This window comes from Lethenteron reissneri, chromosome 27, assembly GCF_015708825.2.
Source record: "Lethenteron reissneri isolate LAM-NWPU_2019-01 chromosome 27, ASM1570882v1, whole genome shotgun sequence".
Lineage (NCBI taxonomy): Eukaryota > Metazoa > Chordata > Hyperoartia > Petromyzontiformes > Petromyzontidae > Lethenteron > Lethenteron reissneri.
In genome coordinates, this window is record NC_083805.1 from 1,960,942 (window position 1) to 1,980,834 (window position 19,893).

The window sequence follows — 19,893 nt, forward strand, 5'->3', positions numbered from 1 at the left end:
GCAACATCAGGACTGTGCCTTATTGACGGGGGGAGCGGTGGCGCAGCGGTTAGGGCGCGTCGCGCTCCGAATCCGCGCGGCGACTCGAGTTCGATTTTCCCGCTCACGCGCGATAAGCAGTGACGACTCAGCCTTAAATGAGTACCTGGGTGCGATGTGCAAACATGGTTAGTGGGGAGACAAAGGCGGCCGTGCGTGGTGCTGGCCACCCAAACCCCCCTTCGTGTGCCGTGCGGGCCTTCATAGGGTGCTACTCGCCAACAGCACTTGCCCTAACAGTCTGTCTTTGTGACACAATGTGTGTGCGCGTTTGTCATTAAGGAATGCCGCTCACGGTTCCCTGCCAACACTGATTGACTCTTATAATCGTGTATGTGCATTGGGTTGATAAGTAAGAAAAGAAAATTCTCAATCTTAAACGAAGCGATAATAGCTGTTAATGATTTTTGTCGTGGTGGTGACGATTCTGGTGATGATGATGATAATAATGGTGGTGGTGATGTTGGTGATAGAGATAATTGTGGTGATGATGGTGGTGATCATGATGGTGGTGATAATAATGCTGTTGCTGATGGTAATGATGGTGGTTATATTGTTGGTGAGGGTGATGATAACGATGGTGATGATTGTGGTCGTGATGATGACGCTAGTGATAATGATGGTGGTGTTGGTGATGATGATAATGGTCGTGATGATTGTAGTGATGGCGGTTAAATTGTTGGTGCTGGTGATGATAACGATGGTGATGATTGTGATCGTGATGATGACGCTCGTGATAATGATGGTGGTGCTGGTGATGATTACATGTCCACTCACACCTCCTATGCTGATTCTGCTTTCCTCACGATGCCATTCACTGTAATATGTCACCATTTACAAATGCTGACCTACGGTGCTGTCAATAAATCTCGAACATTGAGTCGCCACGCCCACTCAACAACCTTCGATCTCTGATTATGTGTCCCGTTCCGACTGTACATCTGTGCAAGAATAGCTTCATAGCTCGTCGGATTCCTCCGATATAAACACAGATTCTGGATTTGGGTTTCCACGTTTTGTCGCTCGGTGGTGTCCAGATAGCAACCCAACCACCCACATCACACAGTGCTATATCACTTACACCGTGTAAAACAATGTAAAGTTTTGCTGGCTGCCTGGCTCGCGTCCCATGGCTGCCTGGCTGGCTCTGGCACGTGGGACGACGGTGACGTCACAGCGTTGGGCCGACTCGTGCGTGCCGACTTCACGACTCCCCCGCCCCCCCACGCCGAATAACACTCCGAGGGTCCGAGGAATTGACGAACCACTGGCTGTGCTCCCATCTCCTGGCCACCTCGCAACGCAGCAGCGAGGTTTTACTGAGGGCTGGGGGCTAGGGGGGGGGGTTCACAATTCTCAACACCGTTGCTCGGCCCGCGGGCTACTGGCGGCCCCTCCCCCACTCGCACACGCTGCCACGTGAGCCGTCAACACTTTTGTCCGCGAAGCGCATGTATCACTGATGTTGGTCGCTCGTCTTAAACGTCGGTTAGGCGTCGAGAAGGGGGGTGGGCAGCAGCTGCCGTTAGTGGGGGACGTCACGTGGCCTCTTGTAACTGGCGATGTGGGGGGGGAGCGCAAGACAATAAAGACACAGATCCCCCGTGTAGCCTGTACCGGACTGTTGGGGCAAGTGCTGTTAGCGAGTAGCACCTATGAAGGTCGGAGCACCACACGAGGGGGTTGGTGGCACACGCCACTCCCGGCCCCCTTTGTCTCCCCACTAGCGATGTGTACGCATCTCACACGGTACTAATTGGAGACTAGGTCGACCGAGGGAAGGATGCCCTGGACCCGGTTTAAGATCGTCGTCACCGGTGTTGGCCTTGAGCGGGAATCGAACTCGGATCTCTCCGCCGTGTTCGTAGCGCAGCGGAGCGCTAAACATTGCATTCCCGTTCCCCAAGACAATGCCCTTCCCTGTGAGCAGCAGTCCTTCTCTCCCCCTCCGCCCTCAAATGCTTCTTGCCCACATGGCGATCACATGAGCGTGTTCACGGACAATGTTCCCCGACCCGGGGCTCAATTCCCAGGGGCGGGGAGCGTCGCAAGTGGCGAGCGGTGCGGCGGTCTCAGCCTGCCCCCGGCTCCTCCCCGAGGCTGATGACTCTCGGTTTTAAATGAGTAGAATACTTGGTGCGTTGTTGTTATTGTTGTTGTTGTGAACGTCAGCAGTGGGGAGATGAAGGCGGCTGTGCGCGTGTCGGCGGCCACACACCACCCAACGCCCTTTGCGTGACGTGCCCTTGTCCTAATAATAGGTGCACGCTGCCGGCACTTGCCCCAGCAGTCTCCAAGGCTTTATAAACGAGGGATCTTTATCTTTGTGCGAGAGATATGGGGATTGGGGGGAGGGGGGCGGATCACTTCTTCTCTAAATTTATCTCGTCAGTTGTGAAAGTCGGTCATCGTTTCTGAATCAATGCCATCGCTGGGCCAGCACCACGGTGGCCACTGAGAAAAACATTATATTGGCCCAAAATTATCTGGCAATCATCATCATCATCAGCAGCCGTGATCATTCCACTGCTGGATGCTTGGTGCTGGTCACCCACCCCCTCGTGCGCCGTGCCGGCCTTCATTAGGTGCCGCTAACAGCACTTGCCCCAGCAGTCTGTCAAAGACTACATGGACGATCTTTGTCTTTGCACAGTCATAGGTGAAAAGGGAGTCTACTATGTCCGTATGTGTAGCCAGTCATGAGTGTTAGCCGGGTCGTGGTGGCTCTGCTGCTCCGCGTGGCCGCCTGTAACCCAGCACCGTGCAGGCAGCAAAGAGGGTTGGTGGATCACGCACGGATGTTTTGAAACCTGAGGAGGTGCCATACCCAGGCTCGCCAGGAGAAGGGAGCACAGCAAAGTGTGGACTAATCTCCATCTGTTGACATCTGTACGGGGGATCGAGTGTTGCCCCCTCGCGCGCGGGTGGTTTTCTCCGGGCGCTCCGTTTTTCTTTTTTTATCTCGCTTGTTCAATAAACACAACTCATCATTAATTCGGGGCTGGAAACATCTTAGCATAAACAGTCAAGGTGGCTGGACCTTCCTCACAGAGAGCACAGCGACTCAGCGTTGCCCTCCTGAATAAGTAAGGACATTGCAATTATGAAAATAATCACCATTGCAATTGTTGACGCAGACATGGGCACGTGTACGGGGAGGGGAGCGCAGCTGCAAGGAAGCCGATGCGGTTTTGGGCTCTTGAGGTCTGGGTAGAGCGCTGATGTGGCTCAGTCCCATAACTCAGTCCCATAGCTCAGTCCAATAACTCAGTCGCACTCAGCAGCGAACAGAGACTGACATGGACCTGGGTCTATCCGAGGGCACCCTGGAGGTGAGAACGACGTCTCGCTCGCTCGCTCGCTCTCTCTCTCTTATTCTCTGTCGCTATTCTCGCAGCCGCGCGCGTATCGCGACAGTCCGCGCCGTGCACACACAGTGCAGATTAATGTATCGCTAATGTCCGCGCCGTGCACACACAGTGCAGATTAACGCGGGTAGGTGAACATCGCCCGCTCAACCCCAAGCAGGTGCCGAGTTCCACTGTTTAAACACAAACAAACTTACGGGGGGATCGCGTTGTGAGTGTTGCCCGACTGCAGACGTCACGCGGCCACCATCACCATCGTCATTAGCACTGCCTTACAACGGGACGATAAACTGAACTATGTTATTGTTTTATTTTAGCAGCTAAAGAAGCCCAAGTGAGCTCTGCAGATATATATTTCACAGACGCGACCTGGCCACAAACGATCGCTCAATGAAGAGGCTTATCGCGTGGACATTTATCGCAGCTAAAATGCTCTAAACGCGTGTCTCTAAGTGTGGAGGGGAAATAAACCGGAGGACCCGGAGGAAAAATCCACGACACTTATATAGGGCAGGCTGACGTGTCGAACAATGCCCCTTCTACAGGGCCAATGTCCTGGTAAAGGGCCAGCCTTTGAACGTTAAGTATAGTGTGTAATTAAAACAACAAAAGCGTTAGTGATAACAGAAGAAAAGCTGAACCCAAACGAGGTCAAGTGCTCGGAAAGTTTAAACGATGACCCCGTAGCGTCTCGCGATGAAATTTCAAAGCGTTTGCGATGCGCCTAATTTAAAATGCACAAAATAAAATCTGGCCTCTATTGCTACTGCGTGAGCGTCGTGGTGGTGGTGTGAGTGGATTATCGGCGCTGTGGGGGGGGGAGGGGGGTTAACGAGAGTGACCAACGTTGTCAACACGTAACTGCTGCTTAAATAAGGATTCTATATCTAGAGTCTATAAAGACTTTAAAGTTACGGTCCATCAAGTTAGGGCCATGTGCGCCCCCATCATCGCGCTCGCTCCGTTTGAGTCACTCGGCACGAGTAATGTATGAATGTTGAACTTCTTGCGCACCGTACATAGCCAACGGAGGTGCGGCGCAAGGACAGAAAACAAACATATAAACAGCAGCTCTTAAAGAAATGCATTTTCAATCGAGAAAATGAGCGGCACCGCATATCACCGGCGCAGGCTAATGGAGCGCGTGGCCGTAACTTTCACTGTTGGCAGCCTTAAACCAGTGGTGGAAATTCCACGTTCTCACGACGAGGGCGAGTCTTTCCGTGGGACACTCAGTGCCGAATTTTCCACAAAGTGGTACTCGTTTTTATCGACCCCCGGTAGGGATGAAAAACTAAGTCGACCCCACCCCCGTATATACAGTAATCATAATTGTATGCACAGCCCCTTGATAAATCCACTGCTGGATGAAGGCCTCCGCATGCCATGTCGGTTATGGGGGTTAATTTTGACCATACTTCACCGCGCTGGTAAGTGAGGATTGGTGAAGCGAATTAGACAGGGACCGCGTTCGGATATCACTCGCCGCCGTTGTCAGCGTTTGCCGGGGAACGGAACCGGGCGGTCGAAGCGTGCTAACCGCTGCGCCACCCCTCCAAGCCGATATATATAAAAAAACGTCAACTCGGGGAAGAAGACGATGTGATCCCTGACATGCAATACCCCGGCGTCTACAAACTAAGCTGTGTCTGCGGCAGTAGTTAGATTGGGGAAACTAAGTGACATGTCTCAGACCGTGTTTGTGAACACAAGGCAGATCTGAAACACGGTAGGACCAATACCTCGGCCGTGGCTGATCATTGTTTTAATGCGGTGGGCTCACACGATATTGATTTCTCGAAGACGAAGGGACTATCAACAAAGATTTGTTCATGAAGCCATCCATATATACAGACACAATTTTCACCGAGAAGATGGGTACAAATTTAGCAATCATTGGAAGGACGTTATCAACCAGTTTAAGTCATAACTGGCTGTGATGTTCCCATCATGACACCTGACAATGTTAGTTGTTATTTTCGGCTCTCCGATTTTACATTAGCAGGTTAAATTTGATTTGGAGCTTTCGTGACTGCAGGAATTACTCGTTGGTTCTTTCGGTAAAGTCACGTAGAAAGAAAAATTAATTAAATAATAGAATACGACGTTTCGATTGCAACACAAGCAATCATCATCAGGTAAGAATGAATGAGAAAACAAACCTAGTAATGCAGGTTAAATTTCTCACACCAACACAGCCACCTTTGCGCGCCGTATCTCGACGTAGCGTTGGCTCTGCGATCTCCCATTAGCATGATAATCTCTCAAATTAACATGCTAATCTCTCACATTAACACGCCAATCTCTCACATTAACATGCTATCTCTCACATTAACACGCTAATCTCTCACATTAACATGCTAATCTCTCACATTAACATAGCCACCTCAGCGCGCTCGCCGTGGAGGCCGCTCACCGATCTAACATTGACATGCTAATATTTACCTGGCAGCCCTTTTTTTGGTGGAAACCCACCGCCAATCGCGGTCGCTGCCCACCACTTACACTAACATTGGCTGCCCCACCCATGCTGCTACGCCCATTTTAAACCTTTATAAACAGTTTGCCTTTAGAAGCTAACCCCCTTTTCCTGATGACGACCACTTGTGTTGCGATCGAAACGTCGTAGTTTTTTGTTATTTTCTTTGAACCTATCTACGTGACTTTACCGAAAGACTCAAATAATTACTGTGTGTGTGTGTGTCAAACACCTGTGTGTGTGTGTCAAACACCTCTCGGTTATAATTCCAGTAAAGACACCGTAGCCACTAACCGCCCTCTTTCCATCATCACACCACACCCCCCACCTTGTCCGCACTCTATTCCTACCCCCCCCCCCCCGAACTCCAACCCCAACCCTAACCCCTTCCCGGTTCCATTAACCCTCCAGCTGCCTGGCCTTGTCCCTTCCCCATGGGGGGGGGGGGGGTTGGTGGTGGGAGATGGCGGGAGATCGCAGCCGCCGCAAACCGCGACTCGCGCCCTCTGCGCCCTCTCCTGATACCCTAGATAACGAGAGATAAGCGAGGCGTGCGGGTGGAGGGAGGGGGGTTGAGAGGGGGAAGGGGGGGCAGAGGGGAGTGGGTGCTCCCCCATGCTCCCCAAACCACGACACAAACAGGACCCACGCGCCCGACCACGTGGGGTCACGGCACAACTTTACACCGCGATGGGAGGTCACCCACGCGTGCCACTCAAGTGTCCTACAACATCATCATCCATCATCATCGTCAGCATCAGCAAATCCCTAACCGAGCATTGCAGAAGCGGGAGCATCGTCTGGCTCATTCCTCCCCCAATTACCCGGACCAGTTCAGATGTCACTCGCCAGCTCACGCTACGGTCACGGCCGGAAATCGAAATTACAGATCGCCGAATTGATAGTGGAGTGCGCTAACCATTGCCCCACCGCTCTGCGTCCCTGTGTGTTGTGCGTCTTACGTCTGTGCGATGTGAAATGTCCCTGCAGGCGATCTGCGCGCGGGGAGAGAAGCCCTCTGCACCCGTGCTGCAAGTGCAGGTGAGACGCCCTGCTCGCCTCTCACCCACAACTCTCTCCACTCCATTACCACCCCTACACTCGCTCCCCGTGACCCCTACACTCACTCCCCGTGACCCCTACACACACTCCCCGTGACCCCTACACTCGCTCCCCATGACCCCTACACACACTCTCCACTCCAGCTTGCGTGGCGATGGGAGTAGGAAACACGTGGTGTGAGGCTGCCCATCTGTCTGTGATAACTTCACTTGCATTTGACTCACATGTACTTCTCAGTTCACATATCAGCACAAGTCACCCGATATCCGTGTATTGTTTCTGTAAATTGAGTTTGTAGTTGCGCTATGATCAGTCTAAACATGTCTCTGTCCGAGCCGACTAACGCGACAACAGATATGTTGTTTCACGTCGTTGTCCGCGCGTGCACGATATTCGATGTCTCGTGAGGCACCGTCGTTTCGGCACCGATGTCCAATTTGGCTCGGTGCTGAGACTCCATCGTGGCTCAGTCCAGCTCTCGCCTGGTTCGACAACTTTCCCTCGACGTTACCCGTCTGCCCGTCTGTCTAATTGCCTGTCCGCCAGTTTGCCTGTTTCCCCGCCTGTCTATCTCTCTGCCTGTGTACATCTCTAACTTTGTCTCTCTCTGCCTGTGTCTCTGTCTCCCTGCCTGTGTCTCTGCCTGTCCCTGTGCCGCAGGGCTACCGGCTGCTCCAGGCGCAGAGCGGCAGTGAGAGATACCGGCTCATGCTGACGGACGGGGTCACCAAGAGCTCGTGTAAGGGTCCCTACAGGGGTCCCTACAGGGGTCCCTACAGGGGTCCCTACAGGGGTTCCAGGGGTGAAGCATCGAGTATCGCGCCCGATGTCCAGGGCCGAATTAAAACGACGAGGGGGGCGAAGGTTGACATCACGCATATTCATGTCGTGTGTCACGTGTCGTGTGTCGGGGGCGTCGTGTGTCGCATGTCGTGTGTCACATGTCGTGTGTCACATGTCGTGTGTCACATGTCGTGTGTCACGTGTCGTGTGTCACAGCTGTGATGCTGGCCACGCAGCTGAACTCCCTGGTGAGCGATGGCCGCGTGAGCGCCGGCTGCGTGGTGCGGGTCGACTCGTACAGCAGCACGGAGCTGCGGGACGGCAGGTCCACCACTCACCCCACTCACCCATCACTCACCCACCACTCATCCATCCTCACCCACCACTCACTCACCACTCACCCACCACTCACCCATCACTCACCCACCACTCACCCACCACTCACCCACCACACATCCATCCTCACTCACCACTCACTCACCACTCACCCACCCCACATCCATCCTCACTCACCACTCACTCACCACTCACCCACCACACATCCATCCTCACTCACCACTCACTCACCACTCACCCACCACACATCCATCCTCACTCACCACTCACCCATCCTCACCCACCACTCACCCACCACCACACCCACCACTCACCCACCACTCACCCACCACTCACCCACCACTCATCCATCCTCACTCACCACTCACCCACCACTCACCCACCACTCACCCATCCTCACCCACCACTCACCCACCACCCCACCCACCACTCACCCACCACTCACCCACCACTCACCCATCCTCACCCACCACTCACCCACCACTCACCCATCCTCACCCACCATTCACCCATCCTCACCCACCACTCACCCACCACTCACCCATCCTCACCCACCACTCACCCACCACCACACCCACCACTCACCCACCAACCCACCCACCACTCACCTATCCTCACCCACCACCCCACCCATCCTCACCCACCACTCACCCACCACTCACCCATCCTCACACACCACTCACCTATCCTCACCCACGCAAACAAGACAACAATCCACCACGTGGCCTTCACAGACCGTGCTATTAGCGAGCAGCATTATTATAACTTTTTTAAAACTAAATAAAAAATAAAACAATTCAAATTGGAAAATAATAGGACTTTTCAAATCGCGAAAAATCGCAGCCTTTGCGATGTGCTAATCGCATTGTTTCCAATTGCGATTTTAATTTGAAATCGATTACTCGTTCAGCCCGAGTACTCACCCCCCACCCTTCCCACCCACCCGCCCGCTCCCAACTTCATCGCTTCGCTCCCCAGCCGGAGCTTGCGAGGCTCACGCGCCCTGTCCCTCCACAGGCGACTCGTGCTGCTGCTGGCCCTGGAGGTTCTGCGCCCGGGGGATGGGGGCGGAGGGGAGCCCTTTGGGACCCAGGGTGAGGCCGCCGCTACGAAGGCCCGGGGCCTCTCGGTCCATCTGCCTGTCCGTCCATCTCTGTCCATCTGTCCACCCACCAGCCTGCCCATGCACCTGTACGCCCATTCACATGTCTATCCAGCTACCTGACTGTGGGGTTATCTTTCCGTTCGCCTGTCTCTCCATCTGCCTATCCATCCGTCCTGTCAGCTGGCCACACGGGGTTTATCATTCTAGACGCCCTCTGTCACATCTGTACTCTTGCTGACACGCACATTGGGTTTGCATTCTTTGACATCGCTAAGATGCGTGTGAATGTGTGACCTGCCCGTCAAAAGGTACTGAAAGTTCCATTCGGCCCTCAGTAAATTCCCCCCTGCTCTGAGTTCTAACCCGGTTACCCTAACCCCTATCCTGAACCCAAACCCCTGGTCCTACACACAAAAAACACCACTCCAAAAAAGAACCATCCCCTTCACAACTCATCGAATAGGCGAATACCTCGCAAGGGAGGTCTGGGATTGGACACACATCCGCAGGGATACAGCAGTCGCCACTCACGTCGCAGGAGATTGACGCGCGGTGTCTCCGCAGAGTGTCAGCCCGGACCCAGCGCAGAGGGGTTGGCTGCCCCTTCGGCACCTCCCTCGACCCCCCAGCCGCGTCCCCCGGTCAGGGAGGCCATCGGGAGTCCGACGTTCGCGGGCCGGGGGCCCACGGGAACCCCCGGGACCCCCTTAACGGGGTCCCCGGCTCGCACGTTCCCCATATCCAACCTCAACCCGTACCAGAACAGGTACGTCTCGACGTGTGTCTGGGGGGGGGGAGCGGTGGCGCAGTAGTGAGCGCGCTGCGCTACGAACCGGCTCACTCACAGCACCTCCGATTGGCACGGTTGGCTACGTAGGGTGCGAAAGAAGTTCAACATACATTCGTACAACATCGGTGGCAACTATCTGTACCGGTCCTGGGTTTCCCCGAGGTCGACTCAGCATCAAACGAGTACCTGGTGCGATTTGTAAACATTGCCAGTACAGAGACCACAGGCGGGCCGGCGTGGTGCTGGCCACAACACCCTCGATCTTCACGCGTGCTCGCTCACAGCGCTTGTCCCAAGTCTGCTACAGGCTTGACGGGGGATCATTGTCTTCCTGTGTTTTGTTCACTACATGCGGAGTGGGTCGATATTTACATATAGATGCACTCCCAGAAGGCCGTGGGGCTGTTGGGTTGTGTCAAAATAAATGTTATATATTGCACGCGGATATGAGGGACACATTGTCGTGCTTATCCGTTGCTATTGATGTTCTCCACAACCACCCTCGTGATTGTTTTGTGACGTTAAATATATTTCTGGAAGCCACATCTCTAAGAGAGAGAGAGCGAGAGAGTCCTCGGCTGTTACATGTGGCAGGTCATCGGCACTCATTCAAGCGAAGCTCGACTCTGCTGATGAGACGCTGCGCGCTGAAAGTGGCACAGAGTTGTTGTTTGTACCGAATCAATGCCGCCGAAATGATGCACCCCCAGAAGGCCGTGGGGTCAAAGGGCTGTGTACAACATTCTTCACGTTCTAGCACGAGGGACAGATACGAGGGCGAGGCATTGACTGCACATCTATTGTGTTGTTTGCGTTCTCCGCAAGGATGTTAATGATTCGCTTGCGTTTGTTGCTGGGTCGCGTTTTCCTTAAAATGTTAACGTGAACCTCACTCGGCGAGCAAGAGCTGACCCCGCGATCTTTCTCTCGCCTACACGTGACAAACTCCTCCCCCGCGACCTCCCCCCCACCCGCCCCCTAACCCCCCCCACCCCCCCGCTGTCTGACCCCCCCCCCCCCACTGAAGGTGGACGATCCGTGCCCGCATCACCTCCAAGTCGGACATTCGTCGATGGAGCAACTCCCGCGGGGAGGGTCGATTCTTCAGCATCGACCTCCAGGATGAGAGCGTGAGAGACGGCTCAACGAATCGATAGCAACAACATCAACAATAATCACAAAACGCAGAACTCAAGTTTAATCGATATGCCAATTAAATAATCATAACATTACTAGACAATCAAAAACATCTGGATTGTTTGTGAACATTTCCCCAGATTTCGCACGTAATTTTGCGATCAGAACCATACGATGTTTTTCCGACCCCAACGTTAAGAAACCACCTAAGAAGTTTCGCCTCTTGGCATCTTCCATTCTGCCATCTCTGTCCTCGTTTAAACGGACTCTATTAAAACCCACTAAAGTTTAAGTGTGAATGTGACTTTACAACACAATTGCTATTATGGGTTTTTTTTTATCTGTAATTGTCGAATGATTTTATGTTTGCCGGCTGAGTCGCCTCTTGAACAAGGAATTATTAGCTCGAAGGGCTTTACTCGGGACATACTTCTAAACTTCTGAATAATCAAGTGTGTGTGAGCCTCACTCTCCTCGCGTATATGGTCCCCCCCTATCTCCCTTCTCTCACTCTCCAGAAGGGTGGTGGGGGGAGGGGGATCACAACCCATCATTCAATGCTAAACAAATTAGTCGCGTGGCTAATGTTGCCGTAGAGCAACAGCTGTAATTTGACATCGAGGTGGTTCACGAGCCAGATAATTGCGTCAGGAGTAGTGGGGTGGTGGTGCATCATCATCATCATCGCTGTAATGATGATCCCTCCTTCGCATAAACTCATGGTCTTTCGCGGGAGGTGTTTGTGACTTCTTGTGGACTCCAGTCGGCTTTCCAAACATCGTTAGGGCTGATGATGCCTACCAAACTGTAAAACACGTGTTGAACGCTACACAGAAATGGTAATGATGATACAATCTGCATTGGTCGATCGTGCATTCTGCTCTAGTTCTGCTCTCACGACCTGCGTATGTGTGTTTGTTGAACTTATTTCGCACCGTACGTGACCAACGGTGCTAATCGAAGGTGCGGGGAAAGGACAACAAACAAAACACAAAAAGGGAAGGTGGACACGGCTGCTAAATATTGTAGCAACATTTTTCGAATTTGACCATGAGAAACGTGGAACGCGGATTCAGCTCATCCCCCACCCATAGCCCCCCACCCCCCTCTCGTGACGCTTGTCGTGTGTAACTATCATCTGGCGCGGCGAACAGGGGGAGATCCGGGCCATCGCGTTCAACGAGGAATGTGACAAATACTACGAGCAGCTCCAGGTCAACCAGGTGGGAGCCCATCCCGGCATCGAACCTCGTCCACTGAACCTTGTTCCAGGCTGCGCTCAGCACTCGGGAGATGCCGAGGGCCAGCCAGGCTGCAATGGCGGGGCACAGATTTGGCGGTGGTTCGGGTCACAGAGAGGGCAGCAGTCGTCATGATATGCGGGTGCATAGACAGGCGGGCGTGTGCGGGTCTCCGAGTGGGGGTGTGATGGAGGAGGCTCGTGAAGGACGCTGCTGGGCAGTCGGAGGCGGTTTCCCGCACCACCGATAATTACCAGAACAATGATGATGTACGGGTGTTGAACATCTTTCGCACCGTACGGAGTCAACCGTTGTAAATAAATGAGTTTCAAATCTAGATATATGGGTGCAGAGCTCCAGTGGCTTCCTAATATCGGAGGGAAGAGCGTTCCAGACGGCCGCAGAAGCGCATCTGAAAAACACGCGATGATGCGGTGACCACCGCCTTTGTTCGATGGCCAGCCAGGAGCTGCTGCTGCTGCTGTTAGCGATGATCACCGGACTCCGTGTCCCGGTTTACGCTCCCGGACGATATCAGATAAGCGACGATTTTATCTTTATCTTATCGAGGATTTTATACAGCGCGTTTGTCGAAGCGCTTTACCAGAATGATAAATGGTACCTTAGTTATTGGCCGATGGGGAAAAGGGATGGGGTTTGATTGTTGGGGAGGGGAAGGGTTGGCAAGGAAGGGCGGCGAGAGGGAGAAGGGGGAGAATGGTCAAGGTTTTACGGATGCGGACAGGGAGTAGTGGATGGATACGCTATTGAAAGAAGATGAGCCTTAAGGGATGAACGAAGAATGATGATGTTGCGTATCCGCCCTTGCCCAGGTGTACTACCTGAGCAGGGGAGTGCTCAAGGCCGCCAACAAGCAGTTCAGCACGGTGCGCCACGACTACGAGGTGTCCATCGCGACGCACACGGTGATCAGGGCGTGTGACGAGGCTGTGGAGATCCCCGTCACCATCCCCACCTACACCTCCATCGCCGAGCTGCCCAGCCTCGCCAAGAACGCGCTCGTGGGTGCGGAGCAACAGTAGCCACATCTGCAGCAGGAGTAGCAGCCACAGCCGCAGCTACATCTGCAGCAGTAGCAGCAGCCACAGCTGCAGCAGTAGCTACATCAGTAGCAGCAACCGTAGCCGCAGCAACACATACTAAAAACACACGCAAAATGTTAACGTGCTCGGGTTCTGTATTAGGAATGCGCGTGCGTGTTTCCGTGTGCTGCCGCTGGTTCAAATAAATGGCTGGTGCGGTGTGTAAACATCGCCACCGGGAAGACAAAGGCGGCCGGGCGTGGTGCTGGCCACCGACCCCCTCGTGTGCCGTGCCGGCCTTCATAGGTGCTCGCTTACAGCACTTGCCCCAACAGCCTTGTCAAGGCTACAGGGGGGATCTTTGTCTTTGTGTTGCGCAGACGTGATCGGCGTGTGTCAGAGCCTTGACGAGGTCTCCATGGTGCAGCTGCGCAACTCGAGTCGCGAGTTGGCTCGGCGCAACATTCGCCTGGTGGACGCGTCGGGGAAGGTGGTGACGGTCACCCTGTGGGGCCAGGAGGTTGGTGGACCCTCGCACAGACGCCAAACTCCCGGCGCACCGCATCCGGTACACCGTTGCCACGCACTCAGGAATCAAACAAGCGGACTGAGCTGCATCGGCCACGCCAGTCAGACCCGTCAACCCAGCCACATTAGCCAGTCCGGCCACGCCGGTGTAACATTTTGCACCTCCGATTAGCACGGGTGGCTACGTACGGTGCGAAAGAAGTCCAACGTACATAGATTGGCCGCACCATCGCCGTTCCCGTCCACTCATCCCACCATCCACCGCGCCCCTCGTCCTCCGATTGATCGTGACATTTGTCCCCTTTAGGGGCCGTCCATAAATGACGTCACGCACCTAGGGGGGAGGGGGGGGGGTTCAGACATTTGTGACGATGTGTGACGAGGGGGGGGTTTGAGAAATGTGACGTCACATCAAAATGCGCAACTTTAAATAAATATAGAAAACAAGTTCTACTTCATTAAATATACTTTTTAATGAATGTTTTCTCCTACATCAGAGCGCAGCGCCACATTAAATACGCACTACAATAACAATAGTTTAAAGCGATTTGAAGCATGTTTTATTTTTTTGGGGGGGGGGCAGAGCTTTGTGACGTCATATTTGAGGGGGGGTATGACTTTGTGACGACGTGTGACGAAGGGGGGGGGGGTCAGAAATCGTCCAAAATCGCGTGACGTCATTTATAGACGGCCCCTTACCCCCCCCCCTAGGCACTGAAGTTTGTTGGAGACAGGCAGCCCGTGGTGGCGATCCGGGGTGCGCGCGTGTCGGATTTCGGGGGCTGCTCGCTCTCCGTGCTCACGTCCAGCAGCGTCCAGCTCAACCCGGACATGCCGCCCGCCTTCCAGCTGCGCTCCTGGTTCGGAGTCTGCCTCCTCCACCCACCGTCACTATCACCACCAAAATGAGACAAAGATCCCCCGTGGAGCCCTTTAATAGACTGTCGGGGCAAGTGTTTTCTTAGCGAGCACCTGTGAAGGCCGGAACGGCGGCACACGAGGGGGGTGGATGGCCAACACCACGCCCGGCCGTCTTTGTATCCCTAGTGGCGATGTTTACACACTGCACCAGGTACTCATTTTCATGCCGAGTAGACCTAGGGGAGGCCCAGGCCCGGTTCACATATTTGCCCCCGATGTTGGCCGTGAGTGGGAATCGAACTCGGGCTCGTGGGGTTCGTGGCGCAGCGCACTTACCGCTCCACCACCGCTCCCATCACCACCACCAACAACAACTTCCATTGACCACAAAGTGGCGATGACGTCACCGCAGGGCTTGTGCCATGCAAGGTGCACTTTGAGGCCACGTGAAGTGTTGAAGGCCCTCTGGCAGGTCACGGAACAGACGCAAGTGCCATGGGTTGACTGACTCAGTCATCTAAGTCATTAGCACCACCACCTGATGGTCCTTCAACCCTTCGGCCCCACGTGGTGCCATGGGCAGTGCTCCGGATAGGCTGCGTGCTGGCTGTTTAATGCGTGAAGAGAAGATATGAATGACAGTACAATGTCACGTAATGTGCCCTGGACAATATACCGCCCATGTCCAGTGTGGTGTTTGTGCACGATGCACCTGATATTTTAAAGATGTTCACATAACCGACCCGAGTCGGATGTGACGCAAGTTAAATCCTCATCATCGGCCATGATCTATCCACTGCTGGATGAAGGCGTCCCTAACCTGTCCACCATCCTCTATAATCTTGCGATGTCACAATCCACCCGGCACTTGCACACACGATTATTTCATCGCTCCATCTCCCCGTTGTGCTTACTTTCCGGATCATTCTCTCCAGTTAATGTCAAACAGAAATGGTCAACTAAACAATGTTTTTATTTGAACTGGGAATGCCCAGTGAGCTATGTAGCTCTTTTCAAAAGCGGTCTGGCCACAAATGATTGCTCAACGAAGTGGCTTATCGTGTGGATATTTCTAGCAGTCAAATACTCTAAAATCACGTTTCTAAATGTGGAGGGAAGAATCGGAGGACCCGGAGAAAAATCTACGCAACCACAGGAAGAGAGACATGCAAACTCCAAATATACAGCAGGTGTCAGGGTCGGGATCGAACCCCACGACCTCCTGTATACCAGGCGAGGTAGTTCACATCTCGCCACCACCCATACTTCAACCTCCACTCCCCGCCCTCCCCACTCCTCCCCCCCGAGAAGCCACTATTTTTTCAATCGTTGCCACCCGTGTGTGTCGCAGGTACGATCGCGTGGGCGCGCACACGCAGGGCGAGTCCATCTCCGACAGGAGGAGCTCCATGTCCGGGTGGAGCAGCGCCACACCAACCTGGAAGACCTTCGCTGAGAGCAAGGACGAGAACCTGGGACAAGGCGAGCAGGTGAGGGCCTGGCCAGGGTGAGCAGGTGAGGATCTGAGTTAAGGTGAGCAGGTGAGGATCTGAGTTAAGGTGAGCGGGTGAAGACGTGGGACTGCACGGTGGAGAGTGCACTGGTGTGTACATTTCTGCTATTGAGCGAGTGTGGTATGCAAGCATCATCCAATATCTACCCAGCTCTTCCTCATCCAGATTTACAAAACAGCTGAAATAACAACTCACCGTGGCGATTTGCCTCATTGTGAGCGACGAATACAACAACCGAAATTTCAACAACAAATAAAAATTAAATCGGACGAGAAGCCACAGCTGACTACAGTCCACGAGTCGGGTCCGCTGTGTTTGGTTGTCCTTGTCCTTTGATATCTGGCAGCCGGACTACTTCACGGTGAAGGGCACCGTGCTCTTCGTGAAGAAGGAGAACTACCTGTACCAGGCGTGTCCCTCCGCTGACTGCAGCAAAAAGGTGGTGACGATGAGCAGCGGAAAGTTCCGGTGCGAGCGCTGCGACCGGGAAACCACGAACTTCAAATTCCGCCTCTTCCTGCAGGTGCAGCACGCGCTTCACCTGCCTCAGGCTCGGGGAGACCCTTTCCTCACTTAGTGCCCAAGACGACTTTCAAATATCTCTAGCAGGCCAAACATGAACAAATACACCACTGCAAGAGGCTATATCAGTAACGGAATTGACGGAGCATGCAAAAAGTACACCCGGGGTTTCAAAATCATTCCCCTCCAGTGGCCGATTAGTGCGACTAAGATGCCTGCAGTGAGGGATACATTTCGGTATTGCGGGCCGTTTCGAAAAAGTAGACCTTCCTGTGGCCGTGGGCCGTATGAAATGAAGTCGTGGGTCAGATACGGCCTGCTCACTATAGCTTCCCCACCCCTGGCTTACCCCGAGCTGTCTCGAAGGACACAGACACAAGTGCCACAGAGACACATAGAAACCCGCACAGAGAGACACTCAGACAGCCCAGGGAGGCGGGCTTATGACCCGCATGGGATGGGGAAGCAATCCAGCAGGAGAATGACAAAAAGGGCTGCACATGCAGAAATAATTGTTGCAGTGGGGTGGGGGGGGGTAGAGGGGGGCATTGCACATGCTGTACGCACATTACTTATGCCCACCTGTGTCCACCTGTCCCCACCTATGCCCACCTGCAGGCCAACCTGGCAGACTTCTCAGACAACCAGTGGGTCACGTGCTTCCACGAGACGTCCGAGGTGCTGCTGGGAGACACGGCCGAGCGGCTGGGCGCTCTCAAGGCGCAAGGGGTGCGAGCCGCACGCAAAGCGCCCGCAAGCTGCCATTGTGCCGCATCACGTGCCACTGTTGGGCCAACGTTGGCCACGGTCGGGGGGGGGGGGGGCGCCGCGCGGCGTTGGCCCAACACTGGCCATCGCGCGGCGTGCGGTGGAATGTCTGGCACAGTCCGAAAACGGATGAGGGCTGTACAAAACAACACCAGCGGCTGGTTGCATTTAAACCAGGAAGGAAAGGTCACGCATGCGCGTCGATTCTGTAAAGTTCTCCAACATGCATTTTGTCATCGGAGGTATTTCATTGTCACGCGACCGTTACTCTGCGTAGCAGGCTCAGGTGGCAAAGTGCTGCCCCCTGCCCTACGACCCAGTGGTCGCTTTAAGGGATCTCGGCGAGCAGAGAAGCGTGGGGGTTGCCGCCGCTCTGCGCGATCCGGAGCGCCCCCGACACCAGGCACTGAGAGCGTTCCCCGTGTGCTGCGCAAATTTGCAGGATGACGAAGCCATCGACCGCATCTTTCACGAGGCCACGTTCCGCTCGTACATGTTCCGCCTGCGAGTCAAGGCTGAGCACTACAACGTGAGATCATCACCATCGCGACGGCCTCTCCCTCTCATCCGTATCTCTATATCGACTTCCTCTGTGACATTAACACGCCCAGTTTTCTACGCAGCGTATTGACATGTGCTCGCATTTAAACGCTATGTGTGTTTCTATCTTCAAATTGCACTGTATTGTATCGAATTGACACATGTGGTAGCTCTGATTTTCTCCTGCCCCTACCCCTTTGCCCTCGCGTGCACACGCTCGTAGGATGAGATGCGCCTCAAGGCCGTGATGATGGACACGCGACCTCTCGACCTACCGCACCTTCGCCTCCAAACTCATCGCCGACATCCGTCGCATGACGCAGACCACGGCGTGACGATGGGTGGCAATGCGGGACCTTCACCACCCAGGCAACAGCTGGTCTGGCCCGGCCGTTGTGGGTAGAGATCACTCCGGATTGGCATTTTTTTTTTCATTTTCAGGAATAACATTTATCCAAATAAATTCCAGAAACAAGATTTTATATGATGGTTCTTTTGTGCAGTGATTGGTGACTGGGTTAAGACCATCAACTCATCACACTTGAGAACCCGTTAAGTCACCGGTATCTGATTCAGGCTACCTGGACTTAGTGACCGATTTGAATATATTAATTGATTAATCGTATTAAACCCCAATTCCAATCAGCTGGTGGCGATTTAATTTTGGCGAGTGTGGGGTGCCTGGGTGGCTCAGAGGTCAGAGCGCTGAGCTGGCAATGTTGAGATCACGCGTTCGAAATGTGAGCGGCCACGTGACACGAAGTGGGAAATATTGGGTTTCACCGTGTATCGTTTTGTGTTGATTTTAAGGCAAAAATGTCACACGCCAGCATACTAAAGGTGTGGTGGTACACACCTGCGGTCCCCAGCGCTTTGGAGGACGGGGTTAGTGGATCACAAAGAGATTTTTGAGACTGCCAAACTCATTGGGCTCCGACGTGCTGAGAGGTGGACAGTGCAGCAAGTGGGCTTGTGAAGCCATTCGCGTGGACCTTTTTGAGCATTCTCCCCTCCTGTGTGCAGTGGGTTTTCTTCCAATTACTCTGCTTTCTTTCCACACGAAGCAAAACACTCGTTATTTCGGGATTGGCAACACCTCCCATTAGACGGCCCTAATAAACAATCAGTGAGACTGGCCTTTCCTGGACAAATACAGTAAACATCAATGGCATTTTTAAGGCTTGAGTGGTTTGTTGATTTGAGTTATTGCAGTTTGGTGTTTTGAATAATAAAAATATTGCCGAGTGTGCTTGAGCGACTGAGTTTGTATCACCTACTCTGACCACATATTTAGTATCCACGAGCCGCGTTACTCAATTCGGGCAGATATTTTCGACTCAAAAACTCCGATTCTTCGCCCCGTTTTGTTCACCGTCTCGTTTGCTCCGTTCCCAGTTTTTAACGCTTTGCAACTAAAGTCGTGAGCGCCGAGGAGGCGAGATAACTCCTGAGAAACGTCATCCCATGTGAATTAAAAATATTAAGTTAAGAGGAGACTTAAGGGCGGTCGAGATCACTCTTCAATCCTGCCATTCCTCAGGATCGTAACGACCAAGCCCTAATAAGTTCGCACGACGATACAATACATCACTTCAAAGTAGAAACAAATTCGCAGACAATAATACGTCTCCTTCATACATCAGTCGGGGTTTTATCCCTCTCGTGTAACAAATTGGTCGTGCAACTGGTTGCAGAGACGTCCACACGTAAGCAATTCAGTTGCATGCAACCGACAATGTGTGCAAAAAAAACAACTCAACGTGTTCGTCAATAACGC

General features: G+C 53.4%; 1 protein-coding gene across 1 annotated transcript; it reads left to right on the forward strand.

Annotated features, from left to right (window-relative positions):
• The first annotated feature begins 3,291 nt into the window (after positions 1 to 3,291).
• On the forward strand, positions 3,292 to 19,365 carry LOC133348315 (replication protein A 70 kDa DNA-binding subunit-like). The gene is given in 17 exon segments (XM_061561056.1): positions 3,292 to 3,371; positions 6,877 to 6,927; positions 7,609 to 7,687; positions 7,948 to 8,056; positions 9,085 to 9,161; positions 9,737 to 9,938; positions 10,990 to 11,092; positions 12,254 to 12,322; positions 13,174 to 13,366; positions 13,764 to 13,903; positions 14,623 to 14,771; positions 16,124 to 16,262; positions 16,633 to 16,803; positions 17,421 to 17,537; positions 18,019 to 18,105; positions 18,340 to 18,387; positions 18,389 to 19,365. Coding segments are annotated over 17 exon segments (1,830 nt in total). The 5' UTR covers positions 3,292 to 3,338; the 3' UTR covers positions 18,452 to 19,365.
• Positions 19,366 to 19,893: the final 528 nt, after the last annotated feature.